The 22,227-nt window shown below is 34.9% G+C and overlaps 2 protein-coding genes across 6 annotated transcripts in view; one reads left to right on the top strand and one right to left on the bottom strand.

Annotated features, from left to right (window-relative positions):
* LOC132906613 (hemicentin-1) overlaps positions 1 to 22,227 on the top strand; it is a 430,126-nt gene that overhangs the window by 312,242 nt on the left and 95,657 nt on the right. For all 4 annotated transcript variants that reach the window (XR_009658013.1, XM_060958938.1, XM_060958937.1 and 1 more), the window contains exons 3-5: positions 6,121 to 6,275; positions 21,166 to 21,336; positions 21,925 to 22,086. Coding sequence is in view for 3 of the 4 variants with exons in the window: in XM_060958938.1 (XP_060814921.1) it covers positions 6,121 to 6,275; positions 21,166 to 21,336; positions 21,925 to 22,086 (488 nt within the window). In the remaining variant the exon portion in view is untranslated. The remainder of the gene's footprint in view (positions 1 to 6,120; positions 6,276 to 21,165; positions 21,337 to 21,924; positions 22,087 to 22,227) is intronic.
* Positions 1 to 22,227, bottom strand: part of LOC132906619 (monocarboxylate transporter 10) — a 176,127-nt gene that overhangs the window by 9,542 nt on the left and 144,358 nt on the right. The gene's annotated exons all lie outside the window — the stretch shown is intronic.

Consider the following 22,227-nt stretch of genomic DNA (forward strand, 5'->3'; position numbering starts at 1 on the left):
TGTCGCTATTTGCATCTGCTTCAGAGTAATCTTCCTTTCCCATTCCTTACACAGAACTTTTGTATTAACTGGAGAAACATACTGTTGAAAATATGTCGTTTTATTATTAGATTTGGATTTGTTCTTGCACGAATGGAATTTCTGCTCGGGAATACCTTTCTTAAGTTTATCATATGAAAGTAATACTTTTCGCTTTTTTAAATTTGGTGTAGTATATCTTGATTGATTTACGATTCGACCAGTTCAATCTTCGTTCGAAATTTATTTATAATTAGTTTCTTTCAACTTCTCCGACATAATCTAACAAGTATTTACATTTTGCATATAGAAAATTTCATAGGACTCGAAGAATCGAACGAAGCTACTTAAGCAAAATTTTTAGACGTAATCGATTAGTCGGACGAATCGGATAATTCGCAAATACCAAACGTATTTCGCGTTCACCTTTGTAAATTTAATCTACCGATAGCCAGAGAAATTTATTAGCTCGAATTTCATAGAGTGGACGCGAGGGTTGGACAGCGAATACGGTGGGCGTATTTTGAACGTAAACGTTTTGACACAATCGATGGTGCACGTTAGAAACATATTGCGGCTGAATGGTGTGATATTGGTCATCGGGAGGTCAAAGGATTTGACAGAACGCTCGTGGCGATTCGTACGTCAATCTCTAGGACAGACCATCTGACAAATGGAATGCATGATTAATGCTTGGTCCCTCTACACGTTCCTACCGCTAATGGGTTAATCTTAACTGTGTCCATAATTAGCAATTATATTAATCTTGTATCTTCGTGTATAAGATCTGCTTGTATCTATTGATTCCATGTTATAATTGACATAATTCTCTTAATTGAATTAGTATTTTGATCCTATATGGCTACGATGTTCTTGGTATTGAAAGTCTTTTCGCATTTGTGTCTTGAATGTGATTTAAGTATTTTGTATACATGAGAATCTCGATGAGTTTGTTTAGTAAATAAATACTTTTTAAAAGACAACATCTTATACACCAGTGTAATGTTAAATAATATAAAATACGTGTAACGCGAAAGATTATCTCAAGATTTCAAATATCCACAGATATCGAAATTAATTTTATGTTTCTGCACATTCGCGTGGGTATACACGAACGTTGTTTATTATTATTTTACATTCAGTTATAGGTAGCTTCTTTATATATAGGATATCTGCAGCAGTTTTTTCTTTTTTTATTTTTTTATTTTTTTTTGAAGTTTTAATGTTATATCAGAATCAAAAATTGAATATGAAGCATTGATTTTCTGTCAATATATAGACATTTCTCTTTCAGCTTCCCGTTCGAGTTAATTAATTTTATAATTATGCTTCAGGTCAATTATATTTGCGATTCCAGCTACGTTATATGAACAAGTTTAAAATATTAATAACGAAATACATTGCAGATTTAACGTAGTATATTGATATTGTATAACCATAACTTTATTCGTTAAAATTGTTAATTAATTATTTAAAATCATTAGGAACATTGATACATAATTCCTGTTCATTTGCTTAGAAAGCAAAGTTTTAAGTCTACTAAATTTTACTTCACTATAAAAAGAACGACGTTCGATGAATTCAACTGTATCGTTCGTAGACCGAAGCGTACTTGGTCGTCATAAAAAAGAATAATTAATAGAATATTCATCACTTTTATCCGCGTTCTGTTCCAATACACAATGGACATCCCCTGCTTTCAACGTCAAATCATTAACACTACCTTACACAGACATTTGGAATATTATAAATCATCGTAATTCGATAATCAGAGAAGACGAGATTCCTCGCTCTCTCCCCTTCACCCTTCGAAACGAAAGAAGAAGATTATATAAGCAGAATAGACCATAATAAAAAATAATAGAATATTTTCACGGTATTCTATATTCCATAAATATTCGCTTCTTCCAAAACGAAAGTGAACGATACAATTTTTCGTACAGCGTGAACGACAGAACGAAATAGAAAATTTCATAGACGTAAAAGGTAATCGAAGCGTATCGATTTATTTTTCTCTTCTCTCAAGCGCCAGTTACAATGGTTCCATTCGCTTAATTCACCCGTGACGTAATACATTCTTCCCAGGGAAGATCAACGAGCGTCCGAAATGCGATCGATACTTGATCACCGATCACACGCACGAAATTCCAATTCCTTCTGATTACGGAACCGTGCTTAAGCGCACAAGTAGACGCTAGTACGGCCCGATTTTGCGCGGCAAAGAGGATTGGATGAAGCGGAAAATCTCGAACGGGAGCGTAATGGAAAACGTGCATTTCGATTTAGAACGTATTGGGTGATGGCCACAGGACGAATTTAAAATTTATTTGAGCGAACTAACTCGACCCGATGACGGCTCATTTCGACGATCGAGACCTGTGTTTTCGTGCAAAACGCGCCGGTTTTTTCTTCTCCTTGGTAATTGTACTTTGTGAATGGTTTTATTGTACGGTTTCGCTCGAAACGCTTTAAATGGAAGCAATTATCTAGTTTCACTGGCGTGTTACATGGAGATCAAGGAAAATACCGTGTTCTAGTTCTTAATCATTGTGAAAATTATGCGAGAGTTATGTTTAGAGGTTTACGTTACGTTAGGTGTGCAATTTGACACAGATCTGGTACTAGGAATATTTTTATAGCGTGTTCTGTACAATGTATTAATCGGTGTATGATCTTTCAGAAAATTATACTTAATTCTTTATACAAAAAGATTGACATATCTGCATTCCTTTATGGTATTAGAGTGTCTTAGTTCGTTATAGTATTTCTGTCACTTCTGTTACTTTAACTTGACATTTTGCGAAATGTAAATGTTTCTTGAATTGTAGTAAAAAATTTTGTACTGATTTCTTGTTTGTTAGAAAGATATATTCCATATATTCTTCTCTTTTTTTCTATTTTATTTAGATACTATATCTTACATGCCTCTGTAAGTGGAATATTCTTGGTTAAAATTATATTACGAATATAATGAAATAACGTAATTCGACAAATTACGATACTAATCCAATGAATTGTTTACTTTACTGGCAGAAGTTTAATTTCTTTACTTTCGAATCTGATACTTTGACTATTCTAAGGATACATTGCTTTTCATAAGCATCGATAAAAATGTTCGTTATTTAAGGTGTTGTTTAATGTAATTTGAGGGATAATAGACGAAATTTCCTATGCGACTCCATTGCTCAAATATTTTAGCAGCAATGTAAGAAATATAATGCGACGCCGAGTAATAAAACTTAGTTATCGAGGACGAGTAAAGATCAAAGAGAAGCGAAGCTTCCTCGAACGAAGACGCGACAGAATGTCGTGAAAACTTTAATGAAAGGTCGCGATTCGTCCAAACACGGGGCAGAAAGTTCCTTCGAGTTCCTTTGCAAAACGAAGCTTCTTTTGACGAGTTTAAAAAATTCCGTGCGTTCTAAGGAAGTTCGCGTAAACGTAAAACGAAAAGCGGAAGTTTTTTCGACGAAGCACAATTTTTTGGTCGAACTTTCTCAACGAAGAATTTGATGGTATTTACAACCGCTGTAGTTTGATATTTCAATGAAGATCTCATGTCGTCCTTGCTAACATAATATTCAAGACAGTATTAATTGTAAATTAATGATAATTAATCATGAAATATATCAATTGTAAATTAATGACAATCAATTATTCGACGTATCAATTGCAAATTAATAGCAATTAGTGATCCTACATATTAGTTGCATAGCACAAACGAATATACACAGTGATAACAGAAATCAATTTGAACTGTAGGTGTTTTTAAATGCAATACTATGAAAATGTTTCATAGATCCAAAGAGTTTTACAACTAAGTCGACTTGAAATTCTATTACCATAGGAAAACTTATTGAAGCGACAAGAAATTATCATTAATGTCTATAACATTAATTTTACGTATGAATTGGTTCATTGCAAACTATTTAAAAATAATAACACAACAAGCGGAAGGTTCCATGTAGATACAGCTAAAAATGATTTCAAACCAGCTGCTAGTATATACCTTCTACGTTATATATATTACATATATATATTTTTTAATTCTTTTCTCAAAAACAAAAAGAAAGAGGAAAAAGGAGAAGGAACAACACAGTCGCGACATCAGTCACCTGTCTTTACATTAAAATTGATTAATTACAAATTAGTTAAACGGTAATAAAAAATTGAATACAAATACAAGAATAGAAAAATGACCGTAAATTTGTAACCAAAAATTTCTTTCTTCGTAAGGAAGAAAGAAAAGTACGTTGACAGCCATAGTTCCATTTTCCATCTTGATGCGCAGAAGGTTCATTAACTGAATCTGTTTTCACGAGAGCAATAATTCCAGTTCGGAATCACCTTCCGCAATAACGGAACAGGTCGAACTCCGTGCAGCAATCCGATGTCAAACGACGTCGTGCGACTGCACGAATCTGCCAACGTAACTATACTAGTAACAATAAATAGATTACAGAGGGGAGAGGACGGTCGGGGGGCCGTTTTACATGCAGTTGAGCGTATTTGTACAGCTGGTGCGTGTATCATTGCGCCAGCAATCAACAGAAGTGCATTGCATTAATGAACAAACGCACTAGTTAATAACAATTATCGCTGGTATTCGGATATTGCGTCGCTCGCGGGGTGTACGCCGTGGCTACAACTTCTAAGCATTCTGGCTAACGAAGCGAAACTACAACAAGGGTTGAGTAGTGAGCTGAGAACGATCGTAAGAGCTATTGGAGAGGATTAAACAATTGCTTGTCTGGATAGTTTGATGGACGAGTGCAAAGAACTGTTGCATTCTCTCTTCTTTTTTTTTTTTTTCTTCTGTATCTAATTTCTTCGATAAATCGTAGTTATTGCGAGTTTAGGTATTCGATTCTTTCGATAATTATATCTTTTATATTTTAAAGTTTGTTTTAAGGTTTAAACATTTTAAAGTTTGTCTACGAACGTGAAAAAATAACGAGAAAATTTAAAAAAATGTATCGCAAACAATACAAACGTTAATTATAAGAGAGCCTTGCAATTTTCTCATTTGAAAGAAGCAGAACGAAGGCCGTGGAATATCTTCTTAGAAGATGTAGAATATTTAGAGTATCTGGAATGGGGATCAAGAAAGAACCGACTCCATAGATGTTAGAATTTTCCTTTTCCGATAGTGTGTTCGTTAGCCACCATTGTCGTTACTCTACACCGTTATTCTGCAGCGTTTATTTAACAAGATACGTCTCTGAAAAAGAAACTCAATACCTTTATTTGTACGAACTAAAAAATGCCTGTAATAAAAAATTGTCAGATAGAAATATTGTTTCATTTTCTATATAAATTCTCCGTAGTTGCTGCATTAACCGTATGAAAATTTTGTTTTCACTGCAACTAGTCATCCGTGTCAATCGCATATTTCTCTCCCAATAAATGATTGATTTGCCGAAAGATTATTTGTTCGAATCGTAACGAAGTTGAATGATTTTGACGATCTGTCAGGCGTATTGTATCGGTTCTATCGACAATGATGGATGCGCCACTGCAATCGTATCGGGCAAATAGAATATGCGATTGTATGGTATACATCCTAATCCCATTGTTTCCTTACTGGCGTAAGTAAAGCGGTATCGATTTAACAGCATAGCGTGCAGGTTGATCCGTTTCATTGTTCCATTCATTAGCGCATGCTAATGGGATTGCAAATGTGTCATATGAATGACAGTGAACCGCATTAGAATATGTTTGCAAATAAGAATATTGTTGTCATTATTCTATCCGATTTGTACGATTGATAATCCTCTCTACTCAGTTTCTATGTAACATACGCTGTATTTAGATAGATAATTTTTAACGTGATGATTCTACGACGAATTGTGTATGTTTTACTCGCGATATTGGAGTATAGATAATTATTACTTGATTACGTCTCTTTTATGCAATTTCATATTATCAAAGTAACTAAGAAAATGAAACTTACATAAAAATGTATTTCATTGGAGAAAATAACAACTACCTCGTTTCGAGTATTCGTCATATTTTCATTTATCATGCGCATTTTGTACAATTTTGCCATCAATTTTGTCATGAATGCATGAAATAATTTTTCCTGTCTTTTACGTGTTTTAGGTCGGATATAGAATACACGACGAATTCGTCGAAGACTTTCTTGAAGATTCCGGACGTTAAATTGGAGGACGAAGGTCTCTATAAGTGCGAAGCTACGTATCTGGCTGTGAATCGAAAGTGCAATAATGTCCAGCATATCATACTTAACGTCACCGGTAAGTTTTCTAACGATATTGTTTCAGACAATATAGAAAAGAAAGAAAGCCATTGAATTTTCCAGACTTCTCTAGTATCCAACGATCGAGATTCGCTATTCTTAAATTCGTCAAACTTTTGAAGATCTTTGCCACACATCTTGTCACAAACAAAATGTACAGCAACGAATTAAGACCATCTTCTACAAATAACGTAAATAAAAAGAAAAATCCAGAGATACTGCGGAAAGACGTATAAGAGGGAAACACCAAAAGGAAATTTATCATCGCTATTTATTCAGGTCTTTCTCTTTGCTCCGCTTCCTTGTCGAAAGTTCAACCGCTAGTAGAATTTAACTTTCCACTGCAAAGAGACCAGACTTCATAAACATTTATATGCTGAAGTTTTAAACTGCCGTTTAGTTTAGGTAATTTACTATTCAATTTAATGAACTTAGTATTAGTAAATGATCGAGTCGTGATTATTTGCTGTATAATCGACCGAACAAACTATGAACTCGAAAAGAGGGTAGGCGACGGTTACGAGATAGAGGAGCCTACGGAAGGGATGCTTTTCACGGTGCACGAGCCAGAGGTGGCGTATAATTTAATTAATCGATTAAACGTCGACGATCCCCCAGTAGTAAGATATGCGTGGAATAACTCGTATTAGACGTATCGTACTTGTACGATCCGTGTAATCTGGGTAATCCCAGTAATTCGACAAACGAGAAAGCCGCAGTACTAATCCGAAGTGGTAGCGACTAAACCACTGAACCGGTTATCTTGACACACGCAACATGTCATACTATTAAAGTGCGGTTGAATTTACGAACATGAAAGGGATGCCAATTACTTTGAAATTTTAGCTGGAAACCGAGATACCACTCGACGGTGTCACCGGCGAAACGAACTTAAACCGCGATAAATATGTGTATTTGAACGGACACTCGTAATTTGCCGCTTTAAAGTGTCCGAGTTATATAAAAGTCCACGTGCTATTGATTTAAATATGATCCATGATGTTGGAAATCAGTAAATGATATTTTAAAACATTGACTTTGCCTATTTTTCTTTTGTTTTTTTTTATATTTTTCGGACAAAGTCGAGATCTTTGTGATAGAATCGATTTTTCGTAGGGGAAGATCGACGCTTGGTCGAAGATACCTTTGGCTAAAAGTAGAGAAAGAAAATCTGCAACAAACATCTCAGGTTGATATCTGAAAACGTCGCGCATGAAGATACACGCGTATAATTTATTTTTCATTGGAGAAGGCGTTATATAATATTGTTGAGAACAACATTTTCCAAGCCAGAGAAATAATTCTTGGAAATTGCCTAAAGTGAACATCTCCGACAATATTAGGTTGTCCGAAAAGTTTCTTTCGTTTGATAAGGAAATAATAGACGCACAATATGTTTTATTTTATATTAGTTTATTGAATTATCCACGAATGTGATAATAGAAATATAACGAAATAGATCATACCTAATTCAATAAAATAATATAAAACAGAAATTGTTGTTCATCTATCATCACCTTATGAAACGAAAGAAACTTTTCGGACAACCTAATATTATCGGAGATGTTCACTTTAGGCAATTTCTTAGAATTATTTCTCTGGCTTGGAAAATGTTGTTCTCAACAATATTATATAACGCCTTCTCTAATGAAAAATAAATTATACGCGTGTATCTTCATGCGCGACGTTTTCAGATATCAACCTGAGATTTTGAGACTTAATAAGAAATTTCAAAAATTCCTCAGAAACAAGTCCAATAACTGTACCTTTACTTGCACCTTATACGTCCATACAATGCGATATTTAAGGTGCAGTTTCAAAGAATCGCCCGAATTACGAAAGTTGGCATCGCGGTTCTTACATTGCGTTTGTTAAAGAATATTCCCAGGTCGAAACTATCCGCAGTTTGAAACATCAGGAAAAATTTTCACGGCAAGTCCGCCGCCAACTAACGTGGATTCTTACGTCGTCTGATTACAGTCAGACCGTGCTAATAACGCGAGACTTGTTCTGAACTCGTGCAACCGCGGCGGATCTGTTCATCCATTGAAGGTTTATTGTAATTACCAGCGTGTCGCGAAGCGAAACTCGCGAATAGTCGGAAGTTGTAACGCGGAAGCCGAAATGTCGCGCAGGATTCATGTTTTCCCACGTTCCCAGCCTTTCTCAGAATTCTCCGCTCGCGTAAGTGCAACTTTCCGAATTGTAAATCTTTCGAGGATAGACCGAACCGTGCGGCTTTGCTTTCAAAAGCATCACACGTATTACGTTCGTGTGACTTTCTGGACGTTTGATGATTTTACGTACGAAGATTTGTGCGATGGTGGAAAGTCGAAAATTATCTATGATGAAAGCTGAATATTATTCTGAAAATTCTGAAAAACATGTAGATTGCACGTAATATGTAAAAACAAAATATAAAATATTCGAGGTATAGCATCTGTTATAATTCACTATACCAAATAAACTAGACAAATTAATTCGACTAATTAATTAGATTGCAAATGTTTACATAGTTTTGTGTATGATTTTCATTAATTAATGTAATCCAATGTCGTTAATAACGAATAACTGGAACTTGGATAGAAAATTGTTTTACCTATTAAATATTATAAGGTGTATTATAGTTTAAATATTTTATACGCATACTTTTAGATATTACGTACGTTCTGTAGATTTTTGCTTCGCTATACCACTTGGTCCTATTACTTCGACAGACTATACTTGAAACATCGTCGAAATTAAAATAAAATATTTTTATCACATTTAAATATTCGTAAGTATATAGATTACACGACTCTAGTTTTAAAGCAAAGGTAGAAATGTACGTGCAATGCGACGTGTTTGAATGGATCAAAGGCGACATTTTTAGGGCGGAAGTTGAGGAAGGCTTGGCACGTGGTTTCCTTTCAATCTAAAATTTTCAATCGCGTTACAGTCGAGAAGAAAGTACAAAGGAGAGTCGAGGTGGATGGGTTGAGGTTTAAAGAACGCGACAAAACGAGCAACGTTTCAGGCGGTCGAAGGTCCGAAGCTCGACAATGAATGCGACCAAATAAAAACAATTAGAACGACGTTGCTATTAAAAGTTGCAAATTGCACACTTGTGCCGAGGTCGGGTTTGCCACGTAAAATATCGCATCGTTGTGTCCGTGTCTCATTTCCATGGGCAACATTATTTTAGGTGAGAACAAACGCTTTTCAGCCGAGCCTCGTCATCCGCACTAATGATACGTTTCACGTTTGCCCGTTGTTATAAATTATTATGGCTAACGACACAATTAACGGCCAAGATCCCACGGTGTTCGTCGTTTTCGAAATATCGTAAAATATCGACCAGCACGCGAATAGACAATTTTCGTTTAATATCGTATTTTACTCTTTTGCGAATCTTCGTATTTCTTTTACGTTATATCGATTATAAACGTACGTTTTATTTATTCGATGGGATCGATGGCGTTTGACGCGAATTTCTTTTTACATTGACACGACTCTCGTCATGTCAAAAATTCAACGTTGGTAGAAATAATTTTCCTCGGACATTTCATTTTCGTCGCAATCGAGATAACAAAGAATCTTTATACGAGCGAAGTACATCAAAAACGAAATATTGTGACGCGAAATTATTTTTTTGTCAATCAGTTGACAAATTCGTTCTTTATCGTCAATTTTAAACAAATTCAAGATCGGCAGAAATAATTTTCATCCACCGTTCCATTTTTATTGCGATCCGCTAAAAAACAGAATTTTTCGTGCAGCAGCATGTCGAAAATTAAAAGTAAATACTTTGACACGGGATTAATATTTTGTCGCCGAATTTTAAAATTGCTGGAGTATGCACTTCCGATGAAAAATTGATCGCACCAAACGATACGTATGAAACGACGAAAAAAAAAAAAAAACTAACAAACTAATTCATAAGCAGCTGTATTTTTCAAACTCGCGATTATGGAATTCTGATGGCAGTGTAGAAGCTTTATTGGGAATATGTACGCTATGTAGGTCGAAACTTTGAAAGGTCGAGTGTGCCTCTAAATCGTGGTATCACGCGTATTCTGTTTTCGCCACAAATTAAGAAAATAACAGTGTTTAACCGTAACGTGAGTTGGTTCCGTAGCAGATAGAAACAGAGTACTACGCGCATGTACTCGTTTATTGAAAGTCAGCTGCGAAGAAAAATATAGCTAACTGACTTTCCAAATATGTTAGTCGAAGATTAATAAAAGAATCGCGTTAACGTGGTTGAGTTTTTCGTTCGATATTTTTGAAGCTTGAATTCCTCAACAGGTTTAACATTTTGTATTTATTTCTTAGTATTAGGTTGTCCGAAAAGTGTCTTTCTCTTACAAACGCGTCTTTTACCTAAAATGTGAAACCTAATCTGTCGAACGTTGTGATCTTTATTTCGATAGAACAAAATGGATCAAACGTAATTCGATAAAATAATATAAAACGGAAAATGTGCATCCGGACGACCTAATACGTTACAAAATAAAGATAATGGAAAGATCCGAGCTAAAATCAAAAGTGAATGGAATACGATTTTAAATGTTGAAGAAAATCACAGTTTATATTATTATACATAAATGTACATAACATATATGCATATAGTAAAATAAAATAATATATTCTGTAGCTGTAGAACAGTATCTTATCACATGAACTTAGATCATTACATTTTAAGGTTAAAATAAATCTTAAATCTTGAAAGTAACACCTTGAACAGGAAAAAATTAAAACCAAAATGCAAAAGTTTCTTAGTTGGCTCGAGGCAACAACTGAAAATAGCACACACACGAGGGTAGCAAATCCGACCAAGGGAGAAGGCTCGATCTCAGCACAATTTTTCGGCTGAGTGACACGGTTAAGGGGCGAAATTAAACACTGCTTCTTCTTTCTTACGTACTTCATGTCGGAGTATCACTCGTTGTCCTTGTCGGGGAAGAAACCTGGCTGCGGGCGATCGCAGTTCTCATTTCTTTTTTTAAAACGACACGTTGCCTTTTGCCACTGCCTCTCGTGTATTTATACGCGTCGAAAACACACGGACATGAAATAACAAAAGAGGGCCATTATTTCATGCGAAAAAGAATTGCTTTTATTAACATATTTCGTTATAGTGTTTTCTGTTACTATTTATATCGTGTAGTTGCGAAAGTATAAATTTCTCTTTGAGATTGAAGATTTCAGGATAATAAAAATGTAAGTCTTGCGTAATCCAATTCGATAAAACAGAAGAAATGACATAATCATTATATTTATAATTAATGGTTGGATTTTCCGATAGAATCCTCTTGTTCGAGATTTCGATCATCGATGAAAAATCCATTATGAGAATAATAAAAATATATACGAGAAGAGACGACATACTAAAATAATTTTTTAAGCTAGAAGTGAAATTATGGTTAAGCATGATGTTGCAACTGGCAACAGTTTGTTACTGGCAACGAGTAAACATGATGTTAGAAGATTATTTATTTAATGTTTAAGAAGTTCCGGAGATAGAGGAAGTATATTTCTAGTAAATACACAGAAGGTTTAAAAAACGGATTAAAATTTCTCTGTGATTAAAGTGTCGTTTTAATCAAAATTTTAGACTTTGATTTTAACGGGGATGTAATGAAGAAACGAAAAGAAAAGAAAATAGACGATTCTGTCTGTATTAAAGATGTAACTGTACCTTGATTACATAAAACGAACTGCACATCGTGACCTAGTTCTAAGATGCTTGCAATTTCCAAATTTTATTTTCGCTTATTTTCTATAGGAACCTGTTAAATTTTCAAAAACTCTTTCTTCGTTAGTATCCTCCAAGGAAGAAAGGAATTTTATTAAAAATTAAAAAAAAAAACTCGCCTATATCGACAAGATTAATTTCGATGGAAACATATTTACAGTAAACGAACATAAAAGCAGGACGTTTAATATTTATATCGATATAATTATATTGACTTTCAGACTTTCTCTTCGATTCGATATGAATACGCAGAGTAAATAAATATTTCTACCCCTGAAATTTCGATATTCAAAGAAGAGAAAAAAAGTAAAAAAAAAAAAGAAAGACGAAGATGACAAGATGGGAAATCGAGTTCGATTTTATTTTACGAGGACTTTGACTTTCCGGTGCAATGTATGTGCAAGCTAGGCGAAAACGTATGGCGGAACTTTCACATCGACCTAATGCCTGTCCGAAAGTTTTCTATAACTCCCACCGTGCAAACGCATGGACGAAGAAAGCGCGCGATTCCGACGACCGAAATGAAATTTGAAAACTTGAAACTCATTCGGTGCATACGCGCCGCGATTCTTTCACCTGCTGTCAGCTTTCACCTTTTCATGACTCGAATAAATATAATGAAGATATGATGAAAAAGATCTCGTTGACAAGAAACAAGAATAACTAGTCCGCCCATAATTTATCTATCGTAATTTGTTTTTAAATTTGATATTAATATTATTTACTAGACATATGTTTGCAATAAATGCCTTGTAATTTCTATATACATCTTCGAATTTGTTGAAGTGATCGTCACTTCTGAGAAAACTCTACATCTGGTCTTCGGTTTCTCAAGCGCTAAGGTCATCGATAGCGCGTAGACGAAAGAATGCGTCGATGACAGACCAGAAGCGGTACACGTGCGACGTTGGTTTCGGCGGTTCTTTTAGTCTCAGGGTAACATTGCTAGCGGGAGGATCTGGATCAGTTTACATTGTATTTCACATTTTGTACTTTGTTATTCACAATATATATACTCATAAAAGATATAACTTAGAAAAAGCGAAGCTGGCACCCCGCTGGGGGTAGCCACCCACGTGCTATATTTATTTTTTATTTTATTTTATTTTTCTTCACCAACAAGATATAACACTTTACCAAATGTCCACAAGGACAAATTGTAAAATAACCAAAATAAAATTAAAAAAAAATATATATATATACTTACAATACCTTACAATTTACCCACGCATTTCTTTAATTCCACATACACCGAATAACCTTAACAGAATTGATTTCAATTTTGACAAATATAATCGCGATACAATCGTGTCTCATTACAGCGTCAATGAAATTCCAAAATGTTTTATATGACACATACAATATTGACATAAAAATTTTCCATGATGAGTATTCAAATATTTTCATGAACCATTCTATATCTTTTTCACTCGTATCATCGTCCAAGCGTTGAAATCATTTTGAATAGTCGTTGGAATCGGCACAAATTCAACTCAAAAATCATACAGTAGTATCACTGATGAACCGATATTATGATTAAGCTGCATAATTCGAGGGAAGTAATTGTAACAGCCATTTCGTTGGCTGTTGACGCTATTCGTCGCGCGTATTTCAGAGAGCAATTTATCGGATGGAAAGCTGTTACGATCGCGAACCGCGCAAAGGAGCGGCAATCGACCTCTATTTAAATTATATGAAGGACCACTTGTCTCGCGGCCAATCCAATTAGATCTTCTAGCTGCTGGAAATTATGGGATTTCAGGCAGCTCTCTCCCTCTCCCCCCTCTCTCTCTATCTCTCTCTCTGGGTCATTGGGCTTCTATCGACTCGCCAGCACTTCTGATTGGACACCCTCGCTTGCTCCTTCTAATTCGGGCCCCAAATACATCGATCTGACCCCTTTCCGATTACTCGTATTATTAAAACCGATTCTAAAGGATTTCGCTGCTCAAACCATTTCTATCGACTCAAATCGAGTTTCCCTATATTATCTCTGTTAAGATTATATATATCGAATATGAAGGAATTATTTGGTCAAATTATTTGGTTTGTATAGAACTTATTAGGTTGTCCGAAAAGTTTCTTTCGTTTTACGAGGAAATAATAGACGCACAATGTTTTTTGTTTTATATTAGTTTATTGAATTATTGTCGATGTTTCTATATTCAGAGGTAGCATCACAATAGCTATTATTTTATTCTTTGGGTAAATCTATCACACCGTTCTGGGCTGAAAAACCTTTATTGCACATTCTTACGTGGACTAGGGATAGAAACAAAAGAACATCTTAAACCTATCGATTAAATCTATCGATTGTATCTAGGACAATCTTCTAATTATTATTTATCGTAACTAACGCATCTGCATATGGATGGCGAGCACGAACTCACGTTGTCATTTTCAACAATTATGCAGGAACATAATAATAGAAATAGAATAAAATGAATCATACGTAATTCAATAAAATAATATAAAGCAGAAATTGTTGTTCATCTATTATCACCTTATGAAACGAAAGAAACTTTTCGGACAACCTAATAGTAAGAGTAGTTCCATGAAGATGTAATGGCTCTCTGAATTAATTTATCGTATCGTAATGTAAATTCCTCTCGTTTTTATTAGGTACATCGTCGTTTTCGCAGTAACGAAATCTGGTCTTTGTCTTAAACAAATAGAATCGTCCATAGATATGAAAGTATAACGTTGCAGAAGCACAATCTTCGTAACAGACAATTCATCATCGTCGGCACAGAGACGTAACATTTTCCTCAAAAAGGAAGCAACATTTTTGTCAAAAACACAGGCTGAACTCTGAAGCTCAGTACGAAATTCTGCAGGGAAATTAGGATTCGCCCAGCTCATGAAAGTTGCAGTTGCCGTATGTTTTTTCCCGCGCCTTAACATCGTCGTCGTGCAGCGTGCTGCACTCCGGGTACCTCTTTTCTCCACTTTCCGGCCTGGGAAAATGAAAATTTCACGGAATTGAACTTCGTTCGAGAGTGAAACGCACGTTGCGTGATGTCGCGCTTCAATTTATTTCTTTGGTCAGTGGTGGAATAATAAAAGAAACGGGTCCCTGTTAGATACGTACGAAGGATCATGAAACTTTCCGTCAAATTTTCAAAGTTTTTGACACTAGAATATATAGCGATGATTAACATTTTACAATGTATAACATTTTTATCAAAGAAATCCAAAATGAAAGTAATCCGAAAGCATACTTAACGCCTTATTCTCAGAAATAAAAAATAATTGATAAAATTTCTATGGAAAATTGCAGAGTGATCGTTTTGAATAATTAATACTATTAATATGCACATCCATAGCTGTGAACTGTAGTAATTATAAAAAGGAACTTGGAGAAATTAAATATTCCATATTTCAATATTAACTAGAGTTTAGCGAGATTTTCTTTGCTTGAAATATCAAAACCGTGAGATATTCAATTTCATAATAATAAGAAGGCGAATCGGAAGGCTTGATAGAGGTTTCGCTTCATTTGAATGTAAATTACGCGATAAATGCTTATCGAAATGTGGCGATGCCCAGAGTTCACCAGGGAACGGGGTGAATTGTTCATTAAACGAAAGTAATTACGCGAGCGGGTAAAATGTTAAAAAATTGTCGAGCTTGGAAGCTATTGGCGAGATCGGCATTCAATGAGCTTGCGAGTAACCTGCAGTCACAATTTTTCTGCAATAATTTGTCTAACTGAATTCTACTGTAGGTAAAGATAAAATTTGACCAAATCGTGCTTTAAATTTTTTCTTATTATATAAAGCTACGTGTGTAATACTATCTAATATCTTCTCCTTTATTCCTATATTTCTACTATTTATATTGCGAACCAAACTTCAGGAATAAAAGTACCAAATGAATATAAAAATCGTTTTATAAAATTATAATGATATATTAGAACTTTTACAGGAAAAAAGTTTCAATGTGTTGAGATTAACAGAATAATTAGAAAAGGGGAAATGAAACTGATCGACGTATTCGAGTAAAAATTTGACTATTTACAGAAGAGAGCAAAATGATGTAAATGATATGGAGGGCAATAATTTTTCATTATATCGTGTTCTATTATAAACGCGAGTAATTGAAAATATCACGTTTGATTTTAATTTACGAATTCGTACGTCATTTTACAATATTTTTCATTCTCTGCCTCGTATTCCTCCTGAGTCTCCACCAACCCACTTTCATCCTCCCGAAGCTCATTCCAGCTCGTATCACGAAATCGTTGCACTGGGACTCAGCGATTCGCTAGATTAGAGGAACTCCGGCGAGGCAAGTGGTACACTTTTCATATAACTGCATCTCCAAGCTGTTCTTCTCCTGTTACGGAATAACCATCGTCAAAGATCACAACGATGTACCTGACACTAATTTTTCCATGAACTTGCTCAGGGATTTACCGTGTTACTATTCGTGAACAGGTACGTTTCGCATTCTTGCACCAAAATTGTCATTAGATAAAATCAGAAAAAGAAACGAGAGGGATTAAAAGGTAGACGATGAACAGAAAAAAGTGAAGGATAATTCTGTGACGAAAGAACGGAGAAATGGCAAGCAAGGAAAATAGAAAAAGGAAGAAGAAAAAAGAGAAACGAAACAAAAGGGAGAAACGAAGAGATGGGAAACGGAGAAGAAGAAGATAAGAAATGGCAAGAAAGAAGAAGGGAAAATAAGAAGAGAGGCAGAGTGGAAAGAAGGATTTGGGAGGAAGAAGCAATAAAAGAGGGGAGAAACGAAAAGAAAAGGAGAACAAGGAAAAAAGCTAAGCGAAAGGAAGATCAGGGAACTCTAGCGAGTTCTGATTCCAACTTTCGGACACAAATAAGCCAACGACCTTATATCTGGCCCAAAATTTCCATCTCCTTCTTTCCTGTTCCTCGGCTCCAAATCCGTCCTACCATAATTCAATCAAGACTTTTAACCATGAACGGCTCTGATCCCGTATTTCGTTTGATCTTTTTCCAAATTTCCTCCACAAGATGATATGCCCACCCTATAGCTGGTCCGTCGTAGCAAAAGTATAATATAAAAAGGGGAATAGCAAATCTCTTGAAAGCTACCATCCAGAACACGAGTCCGTCGAGGATCGCGTACCACGAAATCGATCCTCGTCGTCGGGGCTACCGGACCAACCAGCCTGGTATTTCCGGTTCAGCTTCGCAATAAAAAGTTACGGCGCTCTCCGCGCGCACGTAAATTCGCAAGATGAATTTCCAGCGAAAACAGTTACTTGACATTCAGTGGCTCGCGATGAATTCAGCCGGGGCTGCTATCCCGGAAGCGGCACTTGTACGCGTTGAAAAGTTTATTCATAGAGCGGGCCTACGTCCCGAGGAAAAGCTGGTCCGCTTCTGCGTTTTCAAACCGGCCCACCGCTGTCCTCTCCCTTTGCCGTAGCACAATGTACCACCGTGAGTCCAAGGGAATGCCGAATTAAAAACCGGATTCAAACGTCTGCGCGACGCAGACGAGCCTTTCACAGTGATATTGAGTTCGAAAGATAAAACGGAGGCGGTGAAAGAACCCGGGACAAAACGTGGACACTGAACGTCTTTCGTATTATCATCTTCAGAACTTTCGTCAAGCGATTCACGTGCGACTGACTTCCTACCAGGCCTCGCGCGAGCGTTGGAGAATGACAATGAATAATAACTTGCGGTTTGCTTAGTTCGCTATGTTTAGAGGGCTGTTTTGGCGAAAGTGTTGGGCTTTGAGACGTTTCAAAGAGGAGTGGCTTTGGTAGAATTTGTCGCAGAATAGTTGAATGAGACGCTGCATCGACAATAAGAATGAAGATTGCAATGTTGCAGATAATCGAGGCACTCGAAACAAATACTTTTTCCCGTATGTGAGTTTATAATATTAATTTGCTCCAAGAAACTGTATTTTAATTCAGATAATTGAACGATATACTTTATGTTGAAAATGACAACGTGAATTCGTATTCATATGCAGATGCGCTAGTTACACTAAATAGTAATTAAAAGATTGTTCTACATACAATCGATAGATTTAATCGATAGGTTTAAGATGTTCTTTTGTTTTTTATCCCTAGTCCATGTAAGAATGTGCAACGAAGGTTTTTCAGCTTAGAACTGTGTGATAGATTTATGCAAAGAATAAAATAATAGCTATCATGATCCTACCTCTGAATATAGAAATAACAACACTTCATAACTTACACAACAATATAAAAATTTATATTTGATACGTGACAATCGAAATAGAAACTCCATTGGTGCGGTATAAACGTAATAAATGTAGGCAAGAAAAATATAACAAGATTTATGTCGACCTTCGTAAATGCTTAAAATTGGAGCTGCGTGGGAGGGATTGAATGAAATACTGGAAGATAAACGGCTTTGTTGTCGAACTGGGAATAAGGATGATGATGTTGGAGAAAATTACAGTGTTTATTATGAACGTAATCAGGAAAAATATAATAGGATTTACTTTAATGTTAATAAATAACTAAAAGTAGAAACGATGTCTGGGGGATTGAACGTAACGCCGGTAGGAATTATAGTGTTTATTACAAATATAAATAAGAGATATGTGAGGAGATGAAATAATACTCCGTTGGTTACGTAGAGGTGTGAAGATCTGACGATAGTGTGAAACGCAAGATTAAAGTTTGAGGGAACTGCATAATCATATCAAGGAAACGTAATAAGGGTGTGTAACATGACGGCGCTACACATTATACGCGATACGGAATACATAAGGATAATGTAACGGAGAAATTGTAGAGTTTTAAAGAATATAATACTTTCAAGAATAAAAACAAAATTTTCATTGGTCGCAAATTCTCGAATAAACCGTGCATAAAATTAAAATAGAATTGAAATTAAAATTAAAATAGAAAATCTATTGTATTCGTTTTTCTAATTTACTTTTTCGAATTATATCTAAGCTGTATAACTAGAAAGAACCGTGTTTTATGAAAAAATATTTTACTACAGGATAGTTCGATATAAAACAGAAACTGAAAACTAAACGTTCCAATACAAACTGCAAAAGGAATTTTCGTGATTACAAGCAGGATAGTATCGATTAGCTATTACTCGATGAGAAGAGCAAAAAGAAAATTAGATAGGAATCTGAATAATTTAAATAGAAAATTGAATAACTTAAAATATCTCAGGAGAAATTTACAAATATCAATATTACCATTGAACTATCGTTATTTATTTAAAGTTACGTAAATAAAATCTATAAAATAGTGTCTATATATAAAATGTGTCTATATATCATGTATCTATATACCAAACACTTTTATGGACTTCTATTGGGTGGCTGATAATATTGGTTTATTTAATTACTTCGATACCTGCATACAATATCTATATAGATATATATAGATACGTATAGTTGGAAACAGATAGTTTATAATTAATTCCTAGAATTTAATCAATTTGTATATGAGAGATAGACCAATAAATTTTTCAACAGTATTATTTCGTTAACGTATTATAACAATAACAAATTTATTTTCACCCTTTAATCCTATAGAAAATAATTAAAGAACTATAATAACGTATTCAAGCACTGTACTATACAGTAGCTACAAAAATTATTTACACATATTCTTATTTTCCAATGAAACATTTTTTTATTCGATTCTACGTTTCATTTTGTTACTATAAAATTTTATAATCGCCTGAAAGTACTACTAAATACTAACTAAATACGTAATCTAACTAAGTACTACTAAATACTAATTAAAAATTTGATATACTTGAATCTATTCTATTAGTATATAAATGCTACAAATAATAAACACAATGGAAAGAAAATATTTTGTATAGCCACTGCATATCAATAACAATATGAATTGACAATAAAGTAAAACACACATAACTCGACAAATACAACTAAGAGTCGCTATATCTAGTATTCGGTCCACTAATACTTTCAAACCTTTTCCCACCTCTTTCTCTTTAAACTTTCTCTCGAAAGTTTCCAAACTTTCTCACCACCCAACGTTCACCCTTAAGAAGATTTATTCTTTCATACATACACCTGTGTGCATTCACATAAGCCATTTCTGTCTTCACATTTCACACTGACTTTCGCACAAGTTTCCAAGATCTTTACCTTCAAAACATCAGCCTAGCCTTCGTTAGAAATTATCTAAATTACGTCAATGTGACAGTCACACACTGTTACACTCTGAGAATTGTTTTAGTCAAATGGAATTTAGTCTGATAAATCTCTAGGAATCAAATTGAGTCTCTATTAAACTTTCATTATGACAAATCTAATTTCATGAACGGATATTAAACGTTAATCTAATAAATCTAAAAATTAAGAAGCTAATCTTTAGGTATTTAAAAACAAAAAACGAAATAATAACGGAGTGTATGGACACAATGATCCTACAGGGTCATTTTCGTTGCAGAACTGTTTCTTCTCTAATAGAAGAAATCCCAACAGACGCGCACATAAACAAAATTCAATAAAACGTCCAATTGGCAATAATTAAAAAATATGAGTACTTATTTTATTTTGCATTTTATAAGATTAGTTTTATACTAATATAAAAATCCATTTACTTTACTGCTTACAGTAACCTAAATTTATTTCCCTTTCAATTGTTTTATATCAGGTTGTCCGAAAAGTTTCTTTCGTTTTATAAGGAAATAATAGACGTACAATGTTTTCTGTTTTATATCAGTTTATTGAATTATACACTAACATAATAATAGAAATAGAACGAAGTGGATCATACCTAATTCAATAAAATAATATAAAACGGAATTTGTTGTTCATCTATCATCACCTTATGAAACGAAAGAAACTTTTCGGTCAACCTGATACATACACACGTTAGATCGTATTATTAAACGTTTAGAACAGACGCGATCGCTTTCATATAAATAGTCTGATAAAAGATTAATACAAACAGCGGATTAAGTCGACCGTGGTCGTTAGATGTCGACAACTTGTATCCGTAATCAATATCGAATCGCTTGGTTTGCTTCTCGAGGAAGTCGATGAACAAAGTGTCGAGCAACGTGGAAAACTCTGTTGCATAAGCGCCACCGCGTGTGCTGAATAGGAGCAATAATAGTAGGACGAATCGAAGACGCTTTTTAGCCGTGTAATTGACCGCTTTCCGTTTCTGTTTCAGTACAACCTGCATTCGTACGTGTCATCGACGAGAACACGAAGAACACGTTAAGCACCGGTGCCACTTTAGGACCTATAAACGAAGGTTCGTCGATTTCCTTGTACTGTGAGAGTGGCGAAGGGAAACCGGTGCCTACGGTCGAGTGGTTCAAAAACGAACAACCACTGGAAGGTAAAATTTACCGACATTAATAAGATACCGTTTCCTTCTTCTTTTTTACAACGTTTCACGAGTTCGCCGTCACTTTTGAATAATGAATAAACATAAAAGATATAACTTAGAAAACTACCCGCTGGGGGTAGCCACCCACATGCAATATTTATTTTATTTTTTTTATTTACCAATGAGATATAACACTTTACCAAATGTCCTTCAGGGCAAATTGTAAAAAAAAACAAAATAAAATTAAAAAAAAACTTTTGAATAATTGTAAGGACGTTTATGAGAATATTTGTACTGACAAAATTGTACTTTTCTTCTTTGTAGGATTTAAACGCAATTTTTGATGTCAAATTCTAATTCGAGATTGTAAAAACTAGGAATTTATATTTTTCATAAAAAGATGCCTTCGTCTTGTTGTATGTATCTTTTTTATATCTTCAGACAATTATATCTAAGAATGTTTAAAGATATATTTAAATAATTTTTGTTAATGAAATAAAATAAATGCAAAGGATGAAGCCATCGTATTTACCGCAAAAATTTCACTTATAAAGAGAAATGTCTATATAAACACGTTTGCGAACGCGTGTGTTACAGCGATCAGCTCGACGACGATCGCTGAGAATGGAGTAGGGAACGCGAGCAGCCAGTTGCAGATGCAAATTACACGCGACGAGCTGAATTCAACTTTCACGTGTAAAGTCAATAGTACAGCCCTGGTCGAGCCCCTGACCGTCGATATCAAACTGGATGTCCATGGTAAGTATGCGTGTGTACGCGAGACCTTTCCAACCTACGACCAAACACCACTGTCCCCTAAAAGTGAATCACTCAAGGCCGATAAACGTTTCTTTATCGACGTCTCGATCGACAGATACGAGACCGAAAATAATCCCAGCG

This window comes from Bombus pascuorum, chromosome 5 (assembly GCF_905332965.1).
Source record: "Bombus pascuorum chromosome 5, iyBomPasc1.1, whole genome shotgun sequence".
In the NCBI taxonomy this organism is placed as follows: Eukaryota; Metazoa; Arthropoda; class Insecta; order Hymenoptera; family Apidae; genus Bombus; species Bombus pascuorum.